Below are 20,533 nucleotides of genomic sequence, written 5' to 3' on the forward strand. Positions count from 1 at the left end.
GATATGTGTTTCAGGTTTCTCAGGATAGCAAGATGGCATCGGATTGATTGTACACACCAGAATAAGAGTTATGTTTTGAGGATCCTGATTGTTAATTAATCAAATATGGAGTTATGTTTTGAAAATTGAACAAATGAGATTGTTATACAAAGTGTTATGAAAAGTATGCATTTTAAAAATGAAAATTTTGTTTTAAATTTTCACGTCGTTACAAGTATCATAAAAACTTCATCCTTTTGGTTTATTTGTCAAAATGGTCCCTTTCCAAGATTTTGTTTAGATTTTCAATATCCTTAACATGTTTAACACTTTCATCCTTATGGTAAGTTGCATAAAGTGTTTTAGTTTACAAATATTGTCAAGAATTGATAGGGTTTTCGAGATCTATGAAGTTTCTTCACATAATCACAACATATAACTTAGAAAACACACATAAACATGCACAAATACATAGATCTATCACATAAGCAACTTGTATCCTCCCCCAAAACAAAGTAAAACCGAAAAACAAGGGGTATGAACTCACATTGGGGTTTGGATTCGGTTTTGGATGAAGAGATTAAAGGAGATGATGTTGTTTACGGCCTAGTCTACCTCTTGATGTGTTCCTCGAGTTGTAAGAGCTTCATGGTGCATAGATCACGGTTTGAAGAGCAATGAGTAACAAGTTTTAACAAAATCATCAAGTTAAACTTCTTAAGTAAGAGTAGCTTACCAAAATAGATGATTTCTTGATGAAGTTCTCTTGAAACACACACACAAATTCATGAAAATTTGAGGAGGAAAGGGGAGTTCTTGATAGGATATTTGAGAGAGTTTGAAAGTGAAATTGTATGTGTTTGTGGGTGCTCTCGGCCGAGAGTAATACGAGAAGAGAGATAGAGGAATATCGGTTAATACATGGGAGATTAAGATGTAGAGGTTTAGATACATGCGATGCAATTTACTTGGAAGTCCATTAGTTAAAGGTGAGGTGTCACTTAATTAGATTATTTGATTTCTTCTTTTTTTATCTATATGGGCCGAGATTTTGGAGAAAGGAAAATAAGGAAGAAAAGTTTTGGGCCTTACTTGCTTGGTTTCAATATTATGAGGTCCAAGTGGATGGTTCTCGGCCCAATTGGCTCTCATTGGTGTTCACAACCCAATAGAAGCCCAATAATGTAGTTTATGGCCCATTAGGGCTATTGAAACTAGTTATGGCCCATATGTCCCATTAGAAAATAAGATGGATTATTCTAGGCCCATATGACCCAATATACTTTGGTTTCTTGAATATGGGTCTAATTAGGGTCCAAATGGAGTTCCTTGGCCCAAAATAGGCAAAATGAAAGTTTATAGGTCCATTAGACCCAATAAGAGAATCCTAGTCCATATCAATTTGAACTGAGAGTTCTAGGATTTTCAACCCATAGTTGACTCTATGAAACGTATTGTATTAGGTTTTGAACTTAAATCACGAGTTTGGATTCAAATGGATGGTTTCAAGTTAGCATATAGCATGATATTCACTTAGAGTACAAGTCTTTTAGTAGTTGATGTTTACATGGAAACAGAATTTCCTAGCTAAAATGTTAGTTGTGACATCTTGGGTTTACTAGCGTTGTGACCTTGATTAGCCATGCAACATTTGTTGTTGGGGAGGAATCTAGCTAGAGCAGTCTAAAAGATGTAATGGATTCTGGCTCTCCTGATCCTGGCGCCAGTAGCTCCCGGTCTGGGCATGCTCTGGGTATAAATGAAGCTCTGTTGGCATTTGCTACCATGGATCATGCATCTCTTTTAGGCTTGGGAAGTTTGGATATGGAAGGCATGCGACAGCTTTGTGCCCTGGGGGATACTGATGAGGTTTCTGAAGATACAGCTATTGAAGGTGGTAGTAGTGGCGGTGGTGGTATTGATGGTATGATCGGTTGTAGTGTTGGTGATGCTGGTGGTGATGGTGTTGTTGGCGATGGTTCTGGTGGTGATGCAGCGGCAAAGAATGACGTTGGTGGTGTTGGGCCTATTGTCTCTTAGGGTACTTCATACCGTGTGCTACCTCTTGGGGGTGTGAAAGAAATTTAGAAGCTTTTTTAATCTGTCTGTCCTATGCTTTGATAGGTATAGTGATGGTGGCCTCTTTGTTTGTAATAATCTTTATATTGCAATGTGAACGACACTTTTGTTTTTAGCGATTTTACTTTTAGACCTTATTACCCTTTGTTGGGTATGTTTAATTTTTTGGATGTTTTAAGTATGGCTCTGAGCCGTGTGAGCACACTAAGTGTTTTGGTTTGTAAGTACTCTAAGTACTTAATTGTTTATGGCATGTTCTAAGCCCTTTTAATACACTTTGTATTTAGATGTTACTGCTTGTTTCGTGCCTTCTGAATACACTAAGTGTTCAGATTTTATGGCGATTCTGACCCTTGTGAATACGTTGAGTATTCGTTTTTAAAACACTGAGTATTATAATGGAAGAACTGTTCAAATACACTGAGTATTTCCGAGTAGGGAGGGGAAGTGACTACTTGGCCCCATGGTACATTCGATTGGGAAAAAAGGATAAAGTTGCCTGACTAGGCGCTCTGAGTCTTCGGCTTCCGGTGCCTTTGGGGTGGTTGGACTTGGCGAAGTGTTAGAAATGGAATTTCCTTATGTTCCTTGCATTCCAGATTCTTTGGATTTGTCTACCCTCCATCGTTTCCAATGTGTATGCGCCACTGCGGTTAGCTTCGATAACTTTATACGGTCCTTCCCAAACGGGTCCCAACTTTCCTTGTGGTTGGGCTCGGCTTGCCTTATTTCACCTCAACACGTAGTCCCCTACTCTGAAGGCCTTTTCCTTAACCCTTTGATTGTAATACCTTTTGACATCATGTTTGTAGGCAGCCTGTCAAATGTTTGATTGTTCGCATCGTTCTTTAGTGAGGTCCAAATTCGCTCTCAGGTCGTCCTGTATGACCAGAGTACACTTGGCAATTCTTTAACCCAGTTGTCTTTGGCTTTTCCCAGACGCTTTTTGATCCCATCCACTAGTGTTCCATTGGACACCTCCATTTTTGCATTTGCTTGGGGTGCGCCATCGACGTGACCTGTTGCTTGATTCCTTTTTCGGCGCACCACTCTTAGAACGGGTTCTCAGCAAATGGATGCCCATTATCACTAACAAGCACCTTAGGTATTCCGAACCTAGTTACAATATCTTTCCACATAAACTTGATCATCTGCCTCCCGGATATGGGCCAATGGTTCAGCTTCTATCCATTTCGTGAAGTAGTCTATTGCGACTACAAGGTATTTGACTTTCCCTGGAGCATCTAGGAATGGTCCCACGATGTCTATTCCACATTGATAAAAAGGCCACATATTGACGACACTCGTGAGAGGCGCTGAGGGGTTCCCTTAGATCGGGGAGAACGTCTGGCATTCCTCACACTTCCTTGTTAATCCCAATGCGTCCCGGTGTATCGCCAACCAGTAGATGCCCATCCAAAGTATTTTCCCTCTTAGGGCTCTTGCCCCTTCGTGTGCGCCTGTTGAGCCAAAGTGTGACTCCTGGAGAGCTTCATTGCCTCTAGTTTCTTCCACACACTTTAGCCATGGTGACATGACTCCTTTCCTGTACAGTGACCCGTCTATGATTGCGTATGATGGTGCCTTGACTCGTACTTTCCTAGCCTCCTCATGGCCGTCTGGTAGAATACCATGTTGTACGTATTCGATCAGTGGCGTCTTCCATGTGCATTTGGCTGATGCTAGGGAATTTACTTGTCGTTCATCGATGCTTGTTTCCTTGGGCACCTCCACAAGTACCTTCTTGGATAAGTGTTCAAATCACGTTGATGCTAACTTACTAAGTGCATCTGCTCTTCTATTTTCACCTCTTGGGATTTGTTTGATGGTAAATTCTCTAAAGAACTCGACAAGCGGATGTACTGCTTTCACGTACTTTTCCATTCGTTTGTCTTTTGTTTCGAAATCCCCATTGACCTAATTAGCGGCTAGTCTTGAGTCTGTTAGGGCTACTACTACATTGCTCCCAATTGTTTAGCTAATCACAGGTCGGCAAGCAAAGCTTTGTATTCTGCTTCATTATTGGAAGTATGAAAGTCAAAGCGAAGAGCATAAGTGATTTCTTCCCCTTCCAGGCTGGTCAGGATTAGACCTGCTCCGGAGCCTTCCTTACTAGCTGCCCTATCTGTATATAAAGTCCATTTTTTATTGATTTTAGATTCATCCTCTCCTGGTCATTTCTTTGCCTGAGCAGTATTCTTTCCTTCATCTGGGATTTCGAGCAAGAAGACTATTAGAGCTTGGCCTTTAATGATGGTGTGTGGACGATAGTTGATGTCATGCTCACCTAGCTCGATTGCCTACTTTGCTAGTCGTCCGGACGTCTCTGGTTTAAGTAGTATTTGCTTGATCGGGTGGTTTGTTAGCTCCTCTATCTGGTGTGCCTGAAAATAGCGTCTCAGTCGCCGCACTACATAGATGAGCATGAGTACCAGCTTTTCGAGTATAGGATAGTTGATCTTGGGGCCTTGTAATGTGCGGCTGACGTAGTAAACTGGTGCCTGCCTGCCTTCCCTTTCTATGGCCAGGACTGTGGATATGAGCTCTTCTGAGGCAAAAAGGTATACTTGCAGTGTTTTGCCTGGGATAGGATTGGCTAGCATGGGTAGCTCATGCAGGGTTTTTTTTTATTTGTTAAAGTGTTGTCTCTGCTATCGCCGTCCACTGGAAGTTGCTTTTCTTAATGCACCCCTTGAGTGTGTGAAATAGTGGCAAAGCTTTCTCTGCTGACTTGTAGATAAAGCGGCTCAACGCTGTCAGCTTTCCATTTAATCCTTGGGCGTACCACAGGGTATTTGGGGATTGCGCTTCCATGAATTCATCGACCTTGATAGGGCTTGGTTGTATACCTCTCCTAGTAATATAATATCCCAGGAATTGTCCTTCCACACTGAAGGTGCATTTTCTTGGGTCCATCTTCATCCTCACTCTCTCCAGTGTCTTGAAAGTTTCCTCCACATCTTCTAACAGCTTTTTTCTCATCAAGACTTTTGATGACCATATCGTCGACATAGACCTCAATGTTTCTTCCAATTTTCTTGGCGAAGATGGATTCGCCTAGTCGATGATAGGTTGCCCCCTCATTTTTTAGTCCTAATGGCATTTTGGTGTAGCAGAAGGCTCCATGATCCATGTAAAAGGTTGTCTTCTCTTCATCATATTTGCTCATCAAGATCTGATGGTACCCTTTATACGCGTCCAGGAAACACTTTAACGTGAAACCTTGTAAGGATTCCATCTTTTGGTCGATTTCTGGCAGAGGATAGCAGTCTTTGGGACATGCCTTATTCAAGTCAGAATAATCGATGCACATGCGCCAAGAGCCATCATGCTTCCTTACCATGACAGGATTCACGATCCAGGTTGGGAAAATCACTTCCCTTAAGATCCCTACCTTCGTCAGCTTCGCAACCTCAGCATTGATTGCCTGTTACGGTCGCCTCCTTGCACCCTTTTCTTTTGTTTAGCTTCCTTCATTCCTGGCTTGATCATGAGCTTATGGTCTATCACTTTCCTGTCTACCCCTACCATGTCTGTGGGAGTCCAAGAGAAAATATGTTTGTATTTTTTCAATAGGCTAATCAGCGCCTGCCTCGTGGTCGGGAAAAGGTTGTTGCTGACACTGACTGATTGATCCGGGTATTCTTTGTTGATGATTTCTTTGTCGCTCGCTAGCTCGGTGCACGAATTCTTATTCTCCTACACCATGTCTATCGGTTGCATGATCTCTTAACACTGATGCTCCTTTGGCAGCGTCGCTAGGACTATTCCCGGCTCCTCTGTGGTGCTGAATTTTATAATCCCATGCATTGTTGACAGGACCACCCCGAATTTAAGTAGGGCTTCCTTTCCCAAGATGATATTGTGTTCCACCGGGTGCCTGATCATCACAAAGTCTATCAGGGTTGTCTTTCTTCTTGCCTTGTGGTGACTAGTCAGCATGAAAGGCAGATGAATCGTGCCTAAGGGCCATAGGTTGTGTCCTGTGAATCCTTTCAGCCTTTCCGTGGTAGGTTTGAGATTTTCCTTCCATCGGTCGGGGAGGAGGCAGAAACAGTGCTCGTAGATGATGCCCGTCAAGTTGCCTGGATTGATGTATAACCTATGAATGTTATGTTCTTGATATACCCTTGAATTTCAAGTGGTTCATTTCCCCTCCACCCTTTTGGACGAGGTTCCTTTACTAAAAACGTGAGCCCATGCATTAACCTGGTGAGTCTGTCTATGTCGTCATGTTCCTCTTGCATTTCCCACTTGGATCGTATCACCAGGATTTCCTGGCGTTGGTTACGCTCTCTTGTTGCGTCTTTGGCGTTTTCAGCATCGAATTTAGCTCATAGGTTGCGTGCCACTTTGACGAGGTTTCCTTTGAGTTGATTTTCTTCCATTTCCCGTTTCAACACCGAAGAATTGACTGTATCATGGGTTTTGCTTTTGTGGTATTCACAGAATCATCCTTTCATTCCTTTGGTTGGCTGGTTGTCAGAGACCTCATACACATCTGGTCGCCTGTCGCGTCTCTTGTCCCTCGGGAACGACCTAAAGCATCCTTATAGGCGCTTCCCTCGCCCACAGTGTTTGCTTCCACTCTGGGTTTCTGGGTAGGATGGTGAGCTGTGATGTTTGCCAATTGGGGTGGTCATGGCATTTAGGAATGCTTGTTTCTTTGCTTCCCCTTCCTACTGTCTTAGGTAGCGTTCCACCTTCTCTTTTAGCTCTGCCCACGTTTGCGATTTCTTCCCCATGAGCTTTTGAGACAAGGGGCTTGGCAGGAGACCCCATGTGAAGGCGCCCGCTATTAAGCCTTCGTCATGGCCCGGGACGTCCAGTGTGGCATTGGTGAACCTAGTGAAGCATTCTCTGACCATTTCCCCTTGTTTTTGCTTGCAGCCAATGATTGAGTGTGAATCCCCTTTGTATTTCCTCAACCGCATAAATTTGTTAAGAAAATATACTTTAGCTGCCCGAAGTTGTATTTGTATATACTTCCTGTTCTCAATGTTTTGAACCACGTTCTTGTGTTGCCGTCCAAGGTGGTCGGGAAATACATACACCAGAATCGCTCATCCGGCGTAAGCGATGTCATCGTCCACTCGTACGTATCGATGTGGCTATCTAGGTTTGTGGTTCCGTTGTAGATTTTTAGGTGGGGCAGTTTTTTTGTGTTTAGGATTTTGTAGTCTAGGAGCTCCTTGGCGAATGGAGACGTCACACTATGCGATAGGCAGTCTTGGTTTGGGATAGAAAAAACACCATGTGAGTTGTATTGTAGGGTTATGGTATATGGATGCGCAGTCGCGCTGTTATATGGTGAGTAGTGGCTACGGTTTGGCCCATAAAATATTTGGTGTGGAAATGGTAAAGTTAAAATATGAGTGGTAAATATAGGTGAGCTTTGTGTATGGAGGTTGTTGGGTGTGATCTGTTGGTAGTGCGGGGTCATAGAGGGAAAAGGAGTATTCATTGGAAATGGGTTTATTGGGAAGGTCATTGTTTGGTTTCTCACCGGTTGGTCGAGTGGTGGCATTTGGAGAGCCGTTGGCACTTCCCCTATCATCTGTGTTATTGTTGGTGAGAAAATCGTGGGTTATGCCCCTATCGTCTGGTTTGGTGGTGGTGTTGTTTGGAAAACCACCAGTTGAGAAACTGTCGTCTGGTTTAACATTGGTGCTGTCTGGAAAACCATCGGTTGCGTAGCTGCCATCTGATTTAACGGTGGTGGTGTCTGGAAAACCACCGGTTGCGTGGCTGCCATTTAGTTTAACGGTGGTGGTGTCTGTAAAACCACCAGTTGTGCCGTCGTCGTCTGGTTTAGCGGTGGTGGTGTCTGGAAAACCACCGGTTGCGCAGCTGTCACTTGATGTGTTGACGACTGTTGGGAAGCACTGGTGGGACACTGAGGTCTTCCACTACTAACGGCACCACACCAGTTGGCGTTGTTAGGAGATGGGGTGCCTGCGTCAGAGCGCTTGTTTATGACACGACGGCAGGGGGAGGTTTTCCTCCGTTAGCTGGTTGCTCTTGTTCGTCCAGTGGTACGACAGTTACCACTGAACCACCTTCGTTTGATGTTTCTCCAGTGATTGTTGCAGGAGGTGGGTAGGGGTTCGCTCTAGTGACGCCATAGACCGAATGGGGCTGGTTGGCATTCCGTCGGTTCCTCTTGTATCATCGAATGCCATTTTTCTGTGATGAGTGGTGTGCGTTTGGTTTGTTTTTCGTCACACAACGGAGGGCACCAAATGATGTGACCTTGTCTTCCGCTCTCCGTCCTCCAGACTGAGTAAATCCGGCGAACCTATGAGGTCACAACAACAAAGAGGCCGTCAGCCGTTCTCCGGGAGGAGCTTCCAGGAAAACGCTCTGACGATGAAGTCAGTGGGTGCTTTCTAGGGTTGATTGGAGTGTAAACTGGTAGAGAATCACTTACTTCCCAAGGCATCGAGGACAACCTTTTATACTGAACTCCCCTGCTAGTCGTACGAGACAAAGGCATCAGACCCGACAAGATCGGGGACGCTGATTGGTGGATCGTGCTCCTGGTTTTGTCAGAGCAACGATTGGTTGCGGCGGTAATGCCCTGAGCATCTGCCTTGTCGCTTAACCGTTGTGTTTGTCCCAAAGCGAAAGGCGACCCAAGCGGGGCCGAGCCTTTCTCAAGCGCGCCCTGCTTTTAGGGGCGCTGGCGGGCGCGGGATTCTGTCGGGTTTAGCCGGTCGGGCACACTGCGCCTTGGGCCGTTCTCTGTTGTGGCACATCATCATTTCCTACCGTGGCTGTGCGCGACTCTTCCGTGCTCGCTAGGGCACGTTATCATATATATATATATATATATATATATATATATATATATATATATATATATATATATATATATATATATATATATATATATATATATATATATATATACAAAACTATAGTTACCAAAATAATACGAACTAATTGTACAATTAACAAAACAATAGTTTTTTTAATAGGTAAATATTATTATCATAACTAGCAAGAAGTTAGAAAACCAAATAATTATCAAACATTTTGGATCATTGGGTTATGCAACCACAAAGTCCAAGTAATAGAGCTTTTTCTACATCTATTTGAAAACCATTCAAAGAATGAATAACAATATTATAAAAAATGCAACTTCTTTTCAATCTAGACGTATGAAAGATGACACTATTTTTATAACTCTAGTTCAGCCAGATAGTAGTCAAAATGAAAACCTCAGAGCCTGCGTATTCATATTAGATAAAGAACTCATCTCCATCTAAGACCGTAACTCAGCAATAGAAAGGAACAAAGGGAAAGGTAGGTATAACCATTTGAACACATTTAACGAAACTTGATTCACCACCTGATACGAGACAAAGACATGATTATTATTTTCCACCTCCATCGACCATAAAGAACAAAGAATCAAGGAAACTCCACGTCTTTGTTATAAGAACCTGAAATTTAGAGAGATTTGACATTTAGTTAAATACTTACCAGAATGGAAAATTGGTTATTTAGAGAATTTAATAAAATTTTGAAGTTGTGACTTCATGAAAATGGCCAAGATGAGTTTAAGTTATTTATTTTTTTAATAAAATATGTGTTTGTATACATTTGTTTTTATAAAAACAGATTTGTATATATTTATGTATTTATACACACACATAATGTTTTTATGTATTTAATAAATACTTATTTATCAAAAAAATTAAGGTGTATATGGGTATAATAACGTATTTTACATAAGTGTATTTATGCATTTTCACATTACTATGTTTTTATAAATAAGTATTTAAAATAATATATATATATATATATATATATATATATATATATATATATATATATATATATATAGGTATTTTGCATACAAAATGTTTTTGTTAAAAAAAAAGGTTTTTATATAGGTATTTTGCATACAAAATGTTTTCTAAAAAAGTTATATAGAAAAAATAAGGTTTTTATGTGAAAAATACGTTTTTTATAGAAATATGATTTTATACAACAAACAAAACATGTTCGAATTTTTTTAAAACAAATGTAAAAAACTTAATTTACGATGAAATCGTAATGAATTTTTGAAATTTGGGTCAAAAATATAAATTTTGCATCAAATTTGTAATAAAATTTAAAATTTTTGCCAAAAGTATGATTTTTGAAAGTAGGATGACATGTTGACCGGGTAAAAGGGTCGAATTGAATACAATTTCTGGTTTTTTGAGACTTAATTGAATGAAAACAAATATGGACTAAATCGATTATAATGTCAAAATATATGTGTGGTGGTTCCGAGGGATGAGCATAGACAAGTATCCGCTTAATTTCATTGGAATCGGAATTGGAATCGGCGGTTCTTGTGAAGTTATAACCGGAACCAAAACATGTATAAGCGGTTCTTAAATTTTTCGAACCAGTCCCGAAACGGACGGTTTCGGTTCCGGGAACGGGTAACCCGGTTATATTATTTTTTTTAGTTTTGTTAATAAAAAATAATTCTTATCAATTGAAACAAAAAAATAAATATTATAACTAGTTCATTACAATACAACATAAAAATAACAAAAAAAAAATTGTCATTTTAAAAGAAAATCGAAATTACTAAATATAAGTCATAAACCAAAGTTTATGTTCTTACCATCACTCTCTTAATGTTATTTAACATCAGATTTTTCAAAAGATATTATCAGCATGTATGTTTGTTTAAATTGTTTTATAGTCATGCGTTCACATTCACATTTAACCATTTGTTAAAAATAAAAATAATAAAAATAAAAAACGTTGCAAATATGACTTATTTGACCATCTCCAACTCACTTCCATTTTCCTCCTATAAATGAAGTAAAAAATAGGATAAATAGTGTTTCATCTCCAACGTTACTCCATTTTTACCTCATTACCCCCAAAAAGTATATTCTTAGTATATTTCATTCTTCCAACTTATATAGATTTTCAAACACACTCATTCTACTAATTAGGTTTTAACAAATATATAATCTATATTTTTTTCATTACAATAATATTAAATAAATAAAATTATATTGAAAGTCTCATTTGATAGGTATATAAGACACTTTCTAATTTCCATGTATGTCTATAAAGGAAATAGGTAAGTGTCATTTTGCAGCCATATGAGCATGAACATCCACTTTAGAATTTAAATAGTCCTCTTAGCCGGTCGATTGGCTTGAATCTCTCTTTCTTTTGAATCGTAACATACTATTAGTGTATGCCTAAAACTAAACTAATTACTTTTCTCTAACCAACTTATGACCAAACAAAAAATGACTTAACTAATGGTCAAATTTCCCTCTCCTCATTAAAAACTACTTCTATCTAGCTCCTCTCTTCACCATCTTTTGGTCGTAGTATTAAATCCCAAAAGGAAGTGTTATAAGCTTTGAATGGAAGCCCCGGTAAACGGCGGTGGTAATTCTAACTGTCCTAAGGTAGTGAAATTCCTTGTCGCATAAGTAGCGACCTGCACGAATGGTGTAACGACTACCCCGCTGTCTCCGACATGGACCCGGTGAAATTGAATTCTTTGTGAAGATGCGGAGTACCAACGACTAGACGGCAAGACCTGTGCACCTTTACTATAGCTTCGCAGTGACAACCTTCATTATAAGCTTTTGTAAAAAATATGTTATCGTGTTTTAAAATTTCAATATATATTTAAATTTTTATATGAATTTGATAAACAAAAAACAAACTTTATATTTATAATTAATTAATATAATTTAATATATAACAAAATATTATATGTATTAAATATTACATTTAAATTATAATTAGTTGATAAAAATAAACTAAAAATATATAAATATATAAATTGAGAAACTAAAACCAACATCCTCATTTGAGAAAAATAAATAGTATAAATGAATTGTATATAGTATTATATTATTCATTTATTCAAAAATAGATAAATAAATAGGGTATTGTTGGAGAGGAATAGAGGAAATAATGAAAAATGGAAGTAAGGTTGGAGATACTCTTATAGTCTCAATAAATGTCTTCTTTGTCAACGTTGTTACGTACAATTTTGTTTAAGTATTAAGTATTTTTAAATTTTAATATTTCAAAACCTGTTCTGGGAGTTATCCGGCGGGTAACGATTCCTAAAAAATGAAAACCGGAGTCGAAACCAGTCCCTTGACGGTTCCCATTTTTTTGAACCGGAACCATTGACTTCGGTTTGGGTTCCAAAACCAACGATTCCAAAACGAATCCATTTCCAAAAAACGGAGGCCTGCTATCGGTGGTCATCCCTTCCGCTTCAATTCCATTTTGTGCGTTTTCTCAAGTCTAAAAGAGAAGAATGGTCCACATGATGTTTTATTTTTATTTTTTATTTTTTTTTAACTGGCAAAATATAATTATATAATATACTCTTAAACTAACTCTCAATTTCTCAAACAGAACCCTAATTCCAAAAAACAAAAAAAAACAAAAAAAAAAAAAAAAAAAAAAAAAAAAAAAAAAAAAACACGACTAAAAGCCTTTTTGGGGCCACATGATCTTCAAAGTTTTGTCTGATTTTAACACCATACGTCATAAGTTGACATTCATATTTCATACCAGTAATCCAACCTCTGGAGTAGCAATTTCAATGGAATTTCTCTCAAACCCAGTTTCCATATCAGTAATCTCAACCATATCTCTTCTTCTTCTTTGCATCTATGTCTACAATCAACATAATCAGAGGAAGAAGACGAAGACGAAGAAGCATCATCCAATTGCTGGAACCATGTTCAATCAGCTTCTTAACTTCAACAGATTGCATGATTACATGACTGACCTTGCTAAAAAACACAAAACTTATCGATTGATTAGTCCTTTCCGCTACGAGGTTTATACATCTGATCCAGTTAATGTTGAGTACATCCTCAAGACAAATTTCGAAAATTATGTCAAGGTATGTGACCTAAATGTTCAAATTTGACTTTAACTACATGTTCCATCAATGTTAAACGAATTCATCTGGTTTTATGCGCTAATTAGATTGCAATTTCATTATACATTTTTCCAAAATTATGTCAAGTTATGTGTTCTATTTGGATTTCAGTTTCTTACTCCGGATTATAACTTGTATATTGATTTGGGTTTGCTCCATGATTTGATTTCTGAAGCATTAAACTTATGTGAATTTATCTAGTTTTAGTTTGTTCTATGATTGATTTGTTTCTGGTTTTTTAAAATGTACCCTGATCGGATTTCAGTTTGTTTAATCCATTTTACATGTTCATTGATTTAGAATTTCTTCCTTCGTAAGTGAAGTACAAACTTTAAAAATAAAAAAAAAAATCCATCTAACATTAATTGCCAACCACCATTGTCCCTACATCTATCTGTTTCTTGCCATTTTTGGATATGTATTTTGGTGTTGATTTTATTCAAAGCAAAGGGGGGATGTATTTTGAACACAAGAGGATAAGCTTTTCAATCAAATATGTATGGTGAATAATTTCAAACATGTGAACTCCTGGTGATTCAACAAAATAAATTATAATGATGGGTCAACATCAATTCAATTCGTATTATTATTAGGGCATGTTAGGCAGGAAGTTTTTGAGAGTTTTTGGAGTTTTTGGCTTTAAAGAAAAAGCTTAAAATAATAATAATAATAATAATAATTATTATTATTATTATTATTATTATTATTATTATTATTATTATTATTATAATAACTTCATTCGGTTGTACGAGCTTTTAGCTTTTCTTTTAGATTAAAAGTTATTATTCCAAAAGCTATTTCAAGTTGCGTTTTGGAGGTTTTAGGTTTTTCGAGCTTTTAGTTTTTGGTTTTTATATAATTTTACATCTTACAAGGTTAATAGCTACTTTTGCCAAACATTTCCGCACAAATAAAAGCTAGAGCTACCAGTTAGTTTTGTCAAATACACCATTTATCTGTTGTCAAAATCCAATTGAATTTATATTAATGGTTAGTTTTAAAATAGGTATTTTGTCCTATTGATGGTTTTATTACAAGGTTAATCACTTAATATTTTAAGATATTGCTATATTAGTCCCTCATTTCATAACCTAGTCTTTCCACCATATGAAAATCACAATAACTTCTATTATTAGTATGTACAATCAAAATTAGAAAAAGTTCATGTCAAAATTATCTTTTCCCCGTTATCATTATTAGTTATTACAACCTAGTATGATGATATTGATTTGTGTCCATAATGTTTTCTTTTTTGTCTTTCTTTAATTCACATGTTAATTATTCTATAAGTAGTTAAACTAGAAATATTTTGCAGGGAACATACACCCACGACATTCTAAAAGATCTTCTTGGTGATGGAATCTTCACCGTTGATGGTGACAGGTGGCGAGAGCAGAGAAAGGTCTCAAGCTATGAATTCTCCACAAAAGTCTTGAGAGATTTTAGCAGTGTAATTTTCAGAAAAAATGCAGTAAAACTCGCGCATATATTATCTGAAGCAGCTAGCAACAATCAAATTCTCGATATAAATGTAAGTCCCTTTTTGTCACTAAGACCACGAGATGACAAAACAGATTGTACTGTGTGTCTGTCTGACATACATTTTAGACCAGGACTGAGGTTGAGACTGAGACTGATGTCAGTGGACAAAAACTCGATCACACTCTCTTGTTTGAAAAAAAAAAAAGAGGGGATTATCCATCTTTAATTACCTTGTTTTAATTATTGGTGTTTATGATATTACGTATAAACAGGACTTTTTCATGAAAGCGACATTGGATTCAATATTTAAAGTTGCATTTGGGATCGATCTTGATAGCATGTGTGGTTCAAGTGAAGAAGGTGTAAGATTTAGTAATGCTTTTGATGAATCAAGTGCAATGACACTCAAAAGATACGTAGATATAACATGGAAAATCAAGAAATTTTTCAACATCGGATCAGAAGCAAAGTTAAAAGAAAGTGTTAAAGTGGTCGATGAGTTTGTTTATAAACTTATAAAGACGAAAACCGAACAAATGCACAAGAATCAAGATGATTTTTCGGTAAGTTTATACTCTTTTAATAATGGGTTTGACCAAAAAAAAAGTGAGAGTAAAGAGTTGACTCTGAATTATATAATTACAGTGGAAAAGAGAAGACATTCTATCAAGGTTTCTTCAAATCAATGACACAGATCCCAAGTACTTACGTGATATAATACTAAACTTTATAATTGCTGGAAAAGACACGACATCTACAGCTATGACTTGGTTTATTTACATGCTTTGCAAACATCCTGAGATTCAAGATAAAGTTGCAAAAGAAATCAAAGAAGCAATCAACTTTAAAAATGATGTAACAAATGTTGAAGTGTTTTCAAATGTTGTTACTGAAGAAGCATTAGAAAAGATGCATTATCTTCATGCAGCTTTGACAGAAACTCTCAGACTCTTTCCTGCAGTTCCAGTGGTAATAATCTCATATTTATGGATTCTTAATGTTGTTATTTACTATATATATGATGAAATATTATCAACTTTTTTATGTTGAATTTATGTAGGATGCGAAGATATGTGCTTCAGATGATGTTTTACCTGATGGATATAATGTAAATAAAGGGGATATGGTGGCTTATCAACCATATGCAATGGGAAGAATGAAGTTTTTATGGGGTGAAGATGCACAACAATTTAAACCAGAAAGATGGATTGATGAAAATGGTTGCTTTAGGCCTGAAAGTCCCTTTAAATTTACAGCTTTTCAGGTTAGTACAATATCGTTAATATTTTGAAAGTGACAAATGTTCGTTTTCATCAGAGTAAATTACAGTTTTGGTCCCTGGGTATTGCTGATTCCTTCAATTATGGTCCCAAAAAAAATGTTTTCTGTTGTGATTTTGGTCCTTGTTTAAGGTTTTAGTGGCGTCTTTTGGTCCTGTTCTAAGTAAAATGACTATTATAGTTTTGCTACCAAATTTGTAGAAATCAATTATGTTTACATGGAACAAGGACAAAAACCTCAAATAAGAATCAAAATTGCAAAAAAAAAAAAAAAAAGTAAATTACATGAATGGTCCCTATGGTTTAGGGTAATTTGCATGTTTGGTCTCTAACTTATTTTTTTAAGGACCAAAAATAGTAATTAATTTCTAGAAAACAGGGACCAAAAAAGTTACAAGAATCTCAAATAAGGACCAAAAGTGAAAAAAGAACTTTTGGGGACCAAAATTGAAAATATCAGCTATACTCAAGGACAAAAAATGTAATTTTCATTAAATAAAACAAGCAAAAAACATTATTATACGTGACCGTTCCTAAAATGATTATTGCAACTTAAAGAATCGGAATCCTAATCTATCTAATCATTGATTATCCGATTCCGATTCTCCAAATTTCACTCTAATGACATTAAATGACAAAAATACCCTTTAAAGCTCACATCCAAATATTAACAACCAATATCTTATCTCAAAGTATAAGCCTTCCACACGATGTCAAGAGAGTGAAACTTGAATGTGAAGGGTATTTTCGTCATTTGGCCAAAATCCAACAAATGTCTACATTTATCTTATAAACATTTTGTAAAATGTATATTTTTAGGGTCTCCTAATCCAAATTTTCATTCATTTTTGTTTTCATGCTGAAAAAAAACAGGCAGGACAAAGAATTTGTTTGGGTCGAGAATTTGCGTATAGGCAAATGAAGATTTTTGCATCCATTTTATTAGGTTGCTTTGTTTTTAAGCTAAGTGATGAAAACAAAACTTCAAAGTACAAAACGATGCTTAATCTTCACATCGATGGTGGATTGCATGTTCGTGTTTTTAGTAGATACGTGTGATATATATACTAATATGAAACTTTAACTTGTAAGTTGTAAGTGTTTGTACTTTGTAATAAACGTGTTGGTGAATAAATACATTCATAAAACCAGAAAAAGAAAAATTAATATTGAAAATAGTTTATGTCATTCAATTGTACCTCAAAAGTTTTAAGGGGTTTTACATTAATGTTTCATTTTTGTTCTATCTGTGTGGAAAAGAAAATAGATTATAACTTTTTTTTATATGTTTGATTAGCTTCACTATTGACTTGACAATGACGTGGGAACGCATTTGAAATAATTTCATTAGATATTAAGCAACGTTTAAACTTGTTCAAATAGATGCATCGATTCTTTTATTTAAATGATTGTATGACTAACGTTTAAGTTTCGTTCCATTGTTACAAAGTTTTTTTTCCTTTATAAAATTAAGAAAAAACTATACTAATACAATAATAATCTTTTTTTTCAGTAAAGGTTTTTACGATATTTTAAATTGTTAGCTCTTTTCATCTTATCAAGTTTATTAAAACTCTTTTCTCTACGAATAAAAAAAAAACACAAAACAAAATAAAAATAATGCTTTTCCAAGAATTAAACAAAACATTTGCAAATTACAAAAATACCCACCAATTTTAACCAAAAGCGAAAAGTGATGTCATCCTAGAAATATTTGTTTTTTTAATGGGTGCTGCTAATAAGACACCCCTAGACATCTTATTATCATTTTTATAAAAACTCAACTTATAATGAACTATTTGTAATCAGTTTTTTCGGAAAACAATGTAATTTCAACCAATAAAAATATTTCAAAAATTAATTAAAATTATCTAAATTATAAAATAAAATGTCTATTTAGCCAACCCTTTTTAATTCAAAGTTTCACACCATTTCACAAATACCACATGGTATGTTCTAACAACTACTAGGTGATCTAGGCTTTGCCTAAAACATTTCTTTTAACTAAAAGAAAATCAGAAGTGGTCTAAAAGTGGTTTTTGACTGGACCAAAACTATATTAAAAGTAAAATGTGGGTCAAAACTGACAACCTTAATAAAGTCCAGGGATCATTTATGTCAAAAAAAAGCAGGCCCCCTCACAGTTGTTATGCCTTTAATATATGTATAAATAAAAAATTACTATATATATTAAAATAAAATTTTCATTTTTACTCACTCAAATTTGAACACCAACATTCTTTCATCTTTTTATCTTCCATATATTCGCATGTTTGTAGATTTAACATGTTTTATCCCTACTTAGAAAATAAATTACAAAAATAATCCAAGTGATTTTTTTTTCTTTTTTGAATAACAGTCCTAGTAATGTAATTTGCAAGGTCTAGAACCCCAATCCACTTACTAATAGGATGCAATCCAATCTCCGTATTTGTTCAAAATCAGCATATCGTTTTGTTAGTATTATTGCATACCAAGACTTTTCCAACTTCCTTCTAATTCTCCAACTGTATTTTGTCATTTTCTCAAATATTTTTAACATCATTTATCCGAATCACTTTATCCATAAAAAACTTGATGTATTACAAAAACAAACAAAAAAAAAAAAAAAAGACCTAACTCACAACATTACATAATTCTGAATAACACATTTGCAAAGAAAAAACGCACTATAAAGATGGTTGTGTTATGTCTATTGTGGGTTGGTGAACTCCGGGTCTTGAAGCCCATTTCTTTTGATCTCTATACGCTTCAATGGCTCTCAATCGGATCCTCTCTTGAGATGCATTCGAAGACCCAAATTTCTACAAAACATTAAACAAAAACTTACAAATCTACATAATCACTTATGTAATAGTAGAGATAGGTAAGTATGTAGCATTAAATTTATCTCAATAATCACTTTTCCCTTCAAATATGACGCTTTTATTAGAAAATCTAACCTTGGGAACATTCACCAACTTTGGTGGAGCTTTAACAACGTCTCCAAATTTGATCTCTTCACGTCCGGGAAAGTTTATTTCACCCTCATTTGTCTTCTTCTTTTTCTTTTTCCGTTCTTCTAGAAGTCTAAATATCATTCCAATTGTTCATAAACACATTGGAAAAAAAAAAAAATGAATACGACTTAACAAATAAGTTAAAAAAAAATAACTTATTAAAATCTGATTATTTAAGTCATCCAAACACTCAAAAAGAAAATGGTAGAAACAAATGAAAAACTTACTTTCTCTGTTGTTATATAACATATTAATAACTTATAAAAATTTAAAAAAACAAATGGGAAACTTACTTTTTCTTGCGTTCCTTTCTTTTTGAACCAACTGCACCTAATTCTGCCTCAAACCGAAGATCATCTACCTGCTTCCTTTTCCTTTTCTTCTTTTTCTTTTCTGTTCCTTCATCATTATCTTTAATCTTGGAATCAGAAACCACAAAATCAGGTTTTTCATTTGCACCAACTTTCTGCAAAAAATTAAAAAATTAAAAAACTCTAATTATGTGTCCCACAATGATTAAATACCAATAACTTCCACCAATATGCACATATTAGTGGGTTAGTATATAAAAATGGTATCGGGCAATGTTATATGGATAAAAGATGTTAAGAATGAGGGCAAATTTGTAAAATGAGAAGCAGTTAACAGAGAAAGTCGCATTTTCTTTTAAGTCGTTTTTCTACATTAAGTCAAAGGAAAGACCCATCGCTTACAGCTTATTGATTACAGATTAAGCGATGTAAACATGATTCCAAGGTTTTTATATTAAGTATTGTTTGAAAGTGCCCATGAATCTTCCATTGAACTCGAATAAATACGTATCTATTTTTGGACCACTAAAATCAAGTCCATTGGCTTTGGAAATCAAAAAATGTAACCAATTTTGAAATTTGCAACTTTAAATTTTAAATCAAGCCATGTTTTTTAGGCTATGTAATGAAATATGATAGAAATTGATGAACAAAAACAACCAGGACATGAGAATTACTTACATTTTCTATTAAATTTCCACCATCAGAGCCACCGCGGCGATTGCCGCCTTTCTTATGCTCTTCAACGTCAACTGTTAACTTTCCAGACCCTGAAATCGACATTGTAAGTGCACTAGAAACAGATTTTTTTCTCAAAAGAAAAGGGATAAAAAGCGAAAAGCTAAAACTGCTTATATTTGTGGATTTATGCATATAAATTGATAAAAGAAAGGGGATCAGAACCTGAGGTATATGACATGAGTTGGCGAAGCTTGGAGGGAATTACATCGAGGGATGAACGAACCGGCGGTGGGGGTAATCGATTCTTGCCGACTCCATGCGCTTCTTTGTAATTCTTTTCTCTTCTCTTCTTTCCTTTCCCTCCCATCTCTCTGCTACTTTCTAGGGTTTATGCCGCAGGGGGTTTTGCGGTTTTGGGGGCTGAGTTTGATTTCGTGAGCCCTATGGCAAAGAGCGTTTCTTGTCTCAACGGAGTAGACCCTTGTGGGTTGTTAAATGAGTTAAAAATTAGGCTTTTTATTTTATTTGTCTTTTGTAATAGGTAAAATGTTTTGTACTTTTTTTTTTTTTTATAAAATAGAGATCAAAAGTTTTTCTTTTTATCTTTTATCTTTTTAGTATTTATAAAAAAAATTGTTTGTTTTTTTAAAGTATTCATAAAAAAAGACGGGTGTTGGTGTTAGTGTTGGCAAAGGCGATGGTAGTTGTGGAGTTGGTAGAGGTATAAAGCTCCAACCTTGATTAATGTTTCTCTAGATCTTGGTTAAGCTTAGA

At 35.8% G+C, this 20,533-nt stretch overlaps 2 protein-coding genes across 2 annotated transcripts; one reads left to right on the forward strand and one right to left on the reverse strand.

Moving 5' to 3' along the window:
• The first annotated feature begins 12,596 nt into the window (after nucleotides 1-12,596).
• On the forward strand, nucleotides 12,597-16,956 carry LOC111911376 (cytochrome P450 704C1). Its single transcript, XM_023907163.3, has 6 exons — nucleotides 12,597-12,967; nucleotides 14,322-14,537; nucleotides 14,761-15,051; nucleotides 15,134-15,457; nucleotides 15,549-15,752; nucleotides 16,642-16,956. Exons 1-6 carry the CDS (start codon nucleotides 12,662-12,664, stop codon nucleotides 16,825-16,827), a joined length of 1,527 nt encoding a protein of 508 aa, XP_023762931.2. The 5' UTR covers nucleotides 12,597-12,661; the 3' UTR covers nucleotides 16,828-16,956.
• A 1,344-nt stretch (nucleotides 16,957-18,300) lies between these two features.
• LOC111911375 (protein PXR1) lies at nucleotides 18,301-20,241 on the reverse strand. The gene is made up of 5 exons (XM_023907162.3): nucleotides 19,982-20,241; nucleotides 19,760-19,848; nucleotides 19,061-19,233; nucleotides 18,711-18,837; nucleotides 18,301-18,572 (listed from the first exon to the last, which is right to left on the reverse strand). Exons 1-5 carry the CDS (start codon nucleotides 20,124-20,126, stop codon nucleotides 18,438-18,440), a joined length of 669 nt encoding a protein of 222 aa, XP_023762930.1. The 5' UTR covers nucleotides 20,127-20,241; the 3' UTR covers nucleotides 18,301-18,437.
• Between the last annotated feature and the right edge of the window lie 292 nt (nucleotides 20,242-20,533).

Source organism: Lactuca sativa, chromosome 3, assembly GCF_002870075.4.
Source record: "Lactuca sativa cultivar Salinas chromosome 3, Lsat_Salinas_v11, whole genome shotgun sequence".
NCBI classification, from domain to species: domain Eukaryota; kingdom Viridiplantae; phylum Streptophyta; class Magnoliopsida; order Asterales; family Asteraceae; genus Lactuca; species Lactuca sativa.